This window comes from Vanessa tameamea, chromosome 19 (assembly GCF_037043105.1).
Source record: "Vanessa tameamea isolate UH-Manoa-2023 chromosome 19, ilVanTame1 primary haplotype, whole genome shotgun sequence".
NCBI lineage: Eukaryota > Metazoa > Arthropoda > Insecta > Lepidoptera > Nymphalidae > Vanessa > Vanessa tameamea.
In genome coordinates, this window is record NC_087327.1 from 9,519,897 (window position 1) to 9,529,468 (window position 9,572).

Below are 9,572 nucleotides of genomic sequence, written 5' to 3' on the forward strand. Positions count from 1 at the left end.
ATTTAATGACATTTTGTATGATTGGTAGGCGGAAGGACAAATGGGTCACCTGATGGACAATGATCACCACCGACCATAGACGTTGGCGCTGCAAGGATATTAATCATCCGTTATATCGCCAATGAACCACTAAACTTGAACTAAGATGATATATCCCTTTTATCTGTAGTTACACTGGATACTTAAAAATTAATTGGATGATGAGCGAGATCTATCCAAACGGACTTGCCCCAAATACCTACCACCAAGTACACTATAATGCTCATACACATGGTAACATTTAGGACCAATGAAATAAATAAATTAAATTGTATACTTTCATCTAATCAATAAATAAATTTAAATTAGTTATCACTTCTAAAATATTCTCAACTCTGTGCTTAAAAGTATCGCCTTTTTATTTCCCCTGATTTGCCTTCGCTTTCCTAGTTTTTTGTCGTTCCAGCCCACTACGGGTTCCGATATTAACATCGGTCTTTGTTGTTGTGTTATCAGCGTCTAACAACAAAGAATTGTGTTGACATCCTATGTTAGTAAAATCAAATAACTTTTGTGTAAGAACTCGTTACGTTTTTTTTAAATTTAGTTTCAGTAGTTTTGTTTCAATAAAAAATATATAAAAAATAGCTAAAAGCAAATATATAGACTCTTTATTCATCTTAAATACGTTTTAAAAGATTGATTATAAGATTGAGATGGCCCAGTGGTTAGAACACGTACATCATAACCGATGATTGCGGGTTCAAACCCAGGCAAGAACCGTCGAATTTTCATGTGCTTAATTTTTTTTTTTATAATTCATCTTGTGCTCGGCGGTGAAGGAAAACATAGTAAGGAAACCTGCATGTGTCTCATTTCAACGAAATTGTGCCACATGTGAATCCACCAACCCGCATTGAAGCAGCGAGGTGGAATATGCTCCTAACCTTCTCCTCATTTTACAGGCTGTACATGTGATCGATGATCTTCGATTTATGTATTTAGGTAAGATAGAAGTCATAACTGTATAACTATTTTTTAACGATTTTGATATCGTTGTAACTCTATCTATTAAATACGTCAGCTAAGCCCGGCATCAATTTTAAGCCTCTTTAAATTCATAAACTATTATCCCATATAACTTGACCATATATTCTCCGTTATCGAATGTATGTTAACGGTCATGAAGTTTATGTTCTGCAGCGTCATGTAGTAGCTAAAAACGATTTACATACATTAATCATGAAAATATATATCCATACATGAATCTTAAACACATCAAATCGTTTTAATAGATATTTAAAGTACCAGCAGATACAGTCGAACATTAGTTTGTATTCAGTAATTTGGTTAAAGGATAAGTGAGCCTGAGATGGTATAACACTTAGAGACATTCCTTGTCAGTTAGTTTCTATGGCTGTCCATGATTAGTTTCCCTCTATCGTTGGCTCAATAACCACTTACCAGATCCATAATATGTTCGTCTTCTTAAAGCAAATAAAAAAAAGTTATTATCATAATAATAATGATTGATAATTATTATTATATTTTAAATAACCTAACGGTTGTACAGAATCCTTATTATTTTATTAAATGTCCTACTAATGACCATCTCATTACGTTTTGTTGCAAGTTTAACACTCTGAGGTAAGAAATAAAAAATCATTAAAAATATTTTTGCTCGAATGCAGTTTTAAAGCTCATATCGCCAACATCAAACCACTACTTAGACAAAAATATCCAGCTAAGCTGCAGTGTCATGAAAAATTTTAGGGCGATTTCCACAAGTCACATGCAGTGCTGCTGATTACAATTAAAGCACGCAGCAAACTGAATCTTAACCGAATAGAAATAGAGATTGTTTTTGCAATATTATTTGCAATCGGATTCTGTTTTAATTTCGCTCATCCTTTAAAATATCCGTGAGAATTATCAGGTGGGTATCTCGGTGGTCTTCTTAGTTCACCTTTTTTCACTTTGAAGATTTTTTTTATAGGGGATGTAAGTTTCACAAGGGGTTCGCGGCGTTTTTTTGCCTCTTAAAGGAGCGAAGCGTTCTTTTAGCTCCTCGCTCCTTAAAGGAGTTAAATAAGAAAAAATATATTTGCTGAAAAGTTTTACGAAAACACGTAAAACGCAAAAGTAAGGTTGGGAAAAGATGAAACTCTGCGTTGAAGGATTTCACCATTAAGTAATTTAAAACCTTTATTGTTAACAGATTTGTTAGAAATATACACATACACGCATATATTTAGTTTAAAAATTATTTATTTAATCAAGTTATTCACACAAAACGAATTCCATTGTCAAAGTACAGATACGTCAAATTGTAGGACAGTTTTGGCTGTATTTCATCATTTACTATTATAATTATTGAAAAATATTTATCAATATTCGATTGTTTGATTCCCGGATCTGTGACGTTATGAGCTACTTGAACTACGAGACAGTCAAACATAATAAACACAAAATTATACCTACTTTAAAGTTAAACAGCACCGATTCATCTAAACCTTTGTCGGATAAAAGTTATTTATAATAAAGAACATATATAAATTAAATTTAATATAACACACACGTTTGATAGTTCCAACGTTAGCCTTTGTGAAAACTTCTATACCATTAAAGTTTCATGTGCGACATGTTCTAAAACAGGGTTTGGTTCTATTCTCATAAATTAATTTATATAGTCTACCAATCACAAGAGGACAAAAACCAAATAAATAACATTTCAAATCGAATTAACACCATATCATTGGTCGAGAGCTGGAATAATCTATAATATTCATTGAATGTGGGAAAAAATGGGCGTTTCGAACGTCGGCGAAGCTGTTCTTTTCTTGGCAGTAAAATTAAAGTGGTTATAAGTATTGAAGTGGAATAGTGTTATACTATAAACAAGGTATATTAATCACGGACTGTTAGTAGTGCACAAGAAATGATGGATGGATTGTGTGAAAGACGATATGGTTAGAAAGAATGTCAGTAGTGAGATGACGTCCGACAGAGAAGTATGGAAGAAGAAGACATGCTGCGCCGATCCCAAGTAAAATTGGGATAAGGGCAGGAGGATGATGATGATGATGATATGTTAGTAGTGCACAATATAGCCGAGCTATCAGCGAATCGCATGGAATACTTATATCTAAGATTAATTTATCTTCATTCGTTCTTTGATTGAAATAGGCTATAGACTTTTTCACTTACGAAGGCGCTCCCCAACACGCTTAATTTTATCGTACAATATGAATGACACTCGTGCTTCGAAGATATCTTAGTGTACGTGAGGTGATTAGCATAAGAATATAGATAGAAATATCAAATTAAATGTTTATAAATTTCACGTGTAGTTTGTGAAATGGGCACGCCTTCGTGAATGAATAGATCTTTGTAATAAAGGCGACGTGAACTGGCCACCGAGATCGTGCGATTTGACCCCGCTGGACTTTTTCTTGTGGGGTTTTCTTAAGTCGCAGGTCTATGCCAACAAGCCGCAAACCACCGATGCCCTCAAAGTCAACATACACCACGCCATCGATCAAATACAGCCCGATTTGTGCGCCAGAGTCATCGAAAATTGGACCTTTCGTGTGCGCGCCACCAACCGAAGCCGTGGCAGTCATTTGAATGATGTCATATTCCATACATAATGGGGTCGATAGACCTTCCAAATAAAAAAAAAAATTCGCAAATATCTCTCCTACATGTATTTTTTTTTTGCATTTCAAAGATCAAGCGCCCTTAATGGAAAACCCCTTATAACAGTCGATTTCAAACTTCTCTAATTAGTTTCGTTTCGATTCAAAACTTTGCAAGTTTAATGTAATTCGAATGATGATGTAATCATTCATACCATCGAGCCGATCTAGTGATGAAAATGAACAACTCAGTAATGTTCTCTAGTATAACTCTCAACTAAATCGTTTTGTCATCAGATGAGTCCCATATATTAAATTGGCAACTGCATATTATTTTATTTGATTAAATATTTATATAACTTCATAATTACCTATTCTATATATTACAAATATTATATAAAAGAAATATATATTTTTCAAAAATATTCAAAATCCATTCGCGATATTTCCAAAACGTCATCATTACTTTCCAGCGGCAGCTCTTTCTTCGTTTTCCTGTTCTAATTCCAACAGCCTCTGCAAAACTCTTTGACGCCTTCTTTCCATGGGCGTTTTGAGCCACCATGATTCAGCTGCCGCATCCTAGAATTAAAAAGTTGAACATATTCGATTAAACGACCTGACTCGATTAAGTCACATATAACTAATGGCCTTAATTTTTAAATAATGGGATTATTTTTAAAAACTAAAATTGTTGTTATATATTTTTTTTAGAATCTTACTTGTTCAGCGTAAACAGGTTCCAGAGAACTTAGCTGAATAGCCACCTCTTGGGCAGTGAGAGCTCGCACACGTAACTGCAGCCGTCTCTTAGTAGTAAGAACAGAATCCAGAGCTGATAATAAGGTACCTAATAAATAAAGAAAATCATGTACAATAATTACATAGCATACATTGCTTGCATTTAAAAAAGGACATAAGTGTAGTGTAACTCAATTACCGATGGTATAAGAATCACACACTCGTGACAAACAAGACAGTTCCAGTTTCGAAGATAGAGCACCAGCCTTATGAAGTTGCGTCTGCCACATCAACGATATGCTACCATAATCAGCTCTCGGAATTTGTATTACTTTTGAATAGCATTGAAATAAAAGTTTCTGTTCAGCTTCCCAAGGAGTTCGACACGTGCCTACAAATAGAACACGATCTTCTGGACAAATACCTGAAACATTGTAAAAACTACTTTGAAAATTTCTATTATAATTCAATACTCAAAGACGTGAGTCATTGATACAAATTTTCAATACTGCTTCAAGTTTGACTTAAAACATTTTCACGATTACCTTTCATTATCTTAACCAAGTCCTTTTTTAGTCTTTTAGGATCTGTCTTATCGGTTTTCGGGATTTTCTTGACGAAAGGTTTTTCGGCATCATCCATCCAAATAACAGATGGTTGGAGGAGTCTTGATACTTTCATAACGAGATGTATGAGCATGATAAGTCCGGTCTTTCCTGGATATTTTCCTACTATGTTTGCAGGGGTTAAGTCAAAGAGCATAGCGCCTACTTCACTACATATTGCATGAACTAACATTTTTTTACCACTTCCTGAAGGTCCTGAAAAATAAATTAATATTGATATAATAAATAATACCTACAAGATTGTTTTTAAAATAGTCGTTTGTGAATATTATATTTCTTTGAGTACTTCAGCATTATAATGTGTTGTATAAATTCATAATTCGATCTCATAATAAGTAGTATATTTAAGTTTTGTTTTTCTTTTTGAAATTTTCTAATTTGCTTTCATTTTCCTCAGTACAGTATTTTATCTTTATTATGTCTTAATTTCACTTATTATATAATTTAGTTATTAAAATTTGGTTATATATTTTATTTAGGTTTGGTTTATATTTTGAAGGTCAATGTTGTTTACACCTTTAAAGATGTATCACTTTGAATATTACCCACATCAGATATTAATTTTAAGTGCTTAGTGATAAGTTGACGGTTGATAGATTTATTGAAATCAAAAAACAATTTTATTGTACATTGATTAAAGTTTTGATTGATATCAATTATTTGCAACTGTTTTCAATATGATTCTCAATTTGTAACATAATAGATTGGAGAAAAATAACCTGAGATTAGTACTGATCGAACAATCGGTGCGCTAGCTCTAACAGTTTCAGATCCTAATGGAAGTATACAGTATTCTTTCACGAGGTGGCGTATGTCTCCCAAGCACGGTGAAGGTTCTCGACCTTGGCCTCGCCATTCAGATGCTGCATAACTTTTATCTCCAATAAAGTCGTCTATTTTGACAAAAGGGTACGGACGGATGATGCCATTAGTTACTAATTCCTCAAACAATGATTCAGTAGTTCTATCTGGTGTTAAATCTTTTTCCTTCTTTTTTTTACTTTTTTTACCGCCTCTTCGCACCTTAATACAGAAACTTATAGCGTCATTATCTATTATTATTAATTATATAATCGTTATTAAATTTGTTAATATGTTAAATTACCTTTTTTTGCGGTTTTTTAGCTTTTTTACCTTTATGAGCTCTGTCCCTATCAAAAGCCGCTTGTAGAAGTTCCAGCTCATTTCTCATCATTTCGTCTACTATATTACGTATTTCTTGCTCTATTTTTAACATTTTATCTCTTTCTATCATATCTTTGTCATATTCTTCGTGCTGTATGATCTCATCATCTCTATATTTCCATATGTCTTCATACCTGAAACATATTATGAAACGTTTTAATTTATTTTGAATCTTTCATCCATAAAAGTAATACCTAAAAATATAGTAACTAACTCTTCATTTGCATTAACCATATCTTGAAGAAAAGCTGACGATGTGCATTTAAAATTCTTCAAATCATCTGCTTCGTCTTTATTTTTATTCTCTTCTGCCTTATTATTCTTTTTATCTTTACTTTCTTTACTCTTTTTTGAATCTTTTGAAGATACAGGAGATGTTTTACTAAGATCACTATCAATTCCTGTCCCTGTATAACATTATTCAAACATTTTAGTCCGAATAAAAAATAACCACGAATTATATAAATGAATAAGCTTGTCTTGTTTATATTATGGTAATACAAAAAGATTTTAAAAAATAAGAAAGATAACATGCCTTGTCTGCTGAACATGGCTCTGCTACCTCCACCTTCCTCCGAAGGAAATTCTGGTAATTTACCAGTTCTTTCATAGTACTCTGATATCCATCGTCGTAATTCATCGGCTATACGCTCATTGATCTTCACTCCATGTTGAGCTCGAAGTTGTTCTTCAATTTTCACTAACGCATCTTGGAACTTAATTTCCCGTTCTTTTTGAAGATTGCGTCGAATCTGTTTTACCTTTAACAAATATATTTAATTTTAGACCGTATCTTTAATACACACACATACTTAATTACTTTAGAATTAAAATGCTGTTGTTGTATTTTAGTCTTATGTCACCTCCTCAGATCTTGCCACAGCTTTAGACTCAGAATATGCTGGAAGTGCCATTCCAATCAAAAGTTGTTCTTCTTTTTTTCTCTTCCGAGTGTCTCGTCTAGCAATGAATCCTCTCCAAACTCTTTGGATAGCAGTTGCTGCTGATGATGACATTTCACCTTTTTGATCGCGACCTTTCTCTTTTAGAAGACGAATTTCTTTCATAAATTGACCTCTATAATAAAAGTTACGGTTAAGTAAAGCAAAAAATATAACATATACAATTCATTTGCATTTGCATGCAAATTATTTGCAATTGCTTGTGGTACTCCTACCAACAACATAAAATAAAACAATATAAGTATTCGCTTCACTTTACTTTGATCAAAATCTAAATTCCAAACATATAATAAATTCAAGAATGTTCCAAAGAAATCAAACCTTAAACGACCCTGCCTCGCTCTTTCATGACTTTGTATAATTATCACAGCTTGCTGTTCAGTGAGCACCAAGGGCTTGGCTCTTGGGGGTTCATAGCCAAGTTTTCTCAACGTATCTGTAATAAAATTGTGACGTCTCTCTACTTCTTCTTCTCTTTCTCGTACAAAATATTGTGGAATACATGGCTCCGCTTCGTGAGGAGTAACTCCTAATCTGACTAATGCCTAAAATATATTTATTTTATTTAATAATAATCTTAATTATTAGTTTTTTTTATGTTATAGGGGGCAAACGAGCAGGAGGCTCACCTGATGGAAAGTGATTACCACCGCGCAAATCTGCAACACCAGGGGGTTGCAGGTGCGTTGCCGGCCTTTTAGGAAGGAGTAAGCTTTTTTTTGAAGGTTCTCAAAATTTATGTATAGAATATTTCATAAGTCTTATCGATAATTAAATTAATTAGAAAAGCTGAAGCTGAAGTTTGTTACCTTAGACTGTATGATTGATGAACTTTCGTATATGCAAAATTGTATTAAGCATACTGTATTAATTCATCTCCTAATCGTCTATAAAAGACAAAAATTCGTATAGAACTGTCATGTCTTGACAGTGATTTGAAATGCATTTGTGTCATTTTTTACTCTCATGTCAGCTATGACCTTTGTTTTTAGGAGAACCACCATGTATCGTCACCAGTTTTTTAAATAATATTTTATTTATCATTTTAAATAATAACTTAAGCGCAACAACTATGCCAAGATATTTTTTGTAGAACAAATATCCGTTGCCGTATATATGATATATTGCCACCATAAACTATATATAGATATATATCTCACCTCATCATCGTCATAAGTATAATCAGATAAGTAAAGCTCTACTAGTTCATGCTTTATTTCCAAAAGTCTTCCTAAACAAGCTTCGAGCAACCGTTTCACAATCAAGCGCTTTTGTGGCTGCAACAGTTGATCGTATACTGCATCAAGTCTTGATAGTAACACTGTGTACCTAATTCGTAACTCCGACAACAGCGGCTGGAACGTTGATCTTTCAGCGCTACCCGCTTCATAAACCGCTTCGTCAGCTTGTGTCGCTTCAACGATTAACTCCGACGTATTACAAAGAAGATCGTTATACGTTTTATTAGACATTTTCTCTTCAACAGTACTTATTTTTAAATTTCTTGTTGTACTTGTACTATCATTTATTATTGTACCACTTTCGATATAATCACCATTACCATATTTATTAAATATTTTGTCATTAACTGTACCAGCTAATCCGTTACAAAACTAGCAAAGGTATTTCACCTCCCGTATGTAAATACATATTATTAACAGAATAATCCTAAAGTAAATTGCTTTAAGACTAATTTAAAAATACAATAATCGGGACGCAAACACACTCCGCCTACGATTACGTTGCGTATAATCTTCATAAATATGACCGACTTTATCGAACAAACACCGTCGCTTGGTTATGTTGGTTTGTTACCTGCTCGCCCTATATTTTATACCAAAGATATCACAATTGTTTTTAAATACAAATAATTTTATAAACGAAATCACTACTCTTTGCGTATCAACAAAATTTAAATCTATTGAAAATTGAGTAATTAATATTAAAACTAAATTCTTTAAATTTACGTTACAATGAATAAGATATATTTAGAAATGGTCCTATGTGCTTTACAATCGGATAGTACATACCAAGTCCAAAATCAATCAAATTAGCCCTAAACAGTACAAAAAGAGAATCGTAAGTACAGTTTAATATTTAAATAACTTTATTTATTAATAAACATTAATAACAGTTGTCGTGCTTATTATTAAAAGCAATAAAAATAATACAATTATTAATATTCTCAGTACGGGAGTAATCCCAAATCATCTATACCATAGTATTAAATTACTACAACTCCCAGAAAATGCATAAATCACCATGCAAAAAGCTGCCATCCTAAATACATGCCGTATTGTACGTCGTTTTCTTCAGGATGAACCTACATAAAACATATTGACTACATAAATAAGATCATTTACTTGGCCATGCCCGTAAATGGTTTACAAAAATACCAGCTCTGGGCTGAGAAAAACAGATATCTTATATTATAATAATAA

The 9,572-nt window shown here is 32.9% G+C and overlaps 1 protein-coding gene across 1 annotated transcript; it reads right to left on the reverse strand.

The window, feature by feature from the left end:
- Positions 1-1,107: 1,107 nt before the first annotated feature.
- LOC113399330 (IQ and AAA domain-containing protein 1-like) lies at positions 1,108-8,614 on the reverse strand. Its single transcript, XM_026638432.2, has 13 exons — positions 8,292-8,614; positions 7,453-7,676; positions 7,033-7,246; positions 6,705-6,930; positions 6,384-6,576; positions 6,090-6,303; positions 5,704-6,007; positions 4,904-5,179; positions 4,558-4,782; positions 4,340-4,467; positions 4,084-4,199; positions 1,946-2,053; positions 1,108-1,195 (listed from the first exon to the last, which is right to left on the reverse strand). Exons 1-13 carry the CDS (start codon positions 8,601-8,603, stop codon positions 1,108-1,110), a joined length of 2,628 nt encoding a protein of 875 aa, XP_026494217.2. The 5' UTR covers positions 8,604-8,614.
- Between the last annotated feature and the right edge of the window lie 958 nt (positions 8,615-9,572).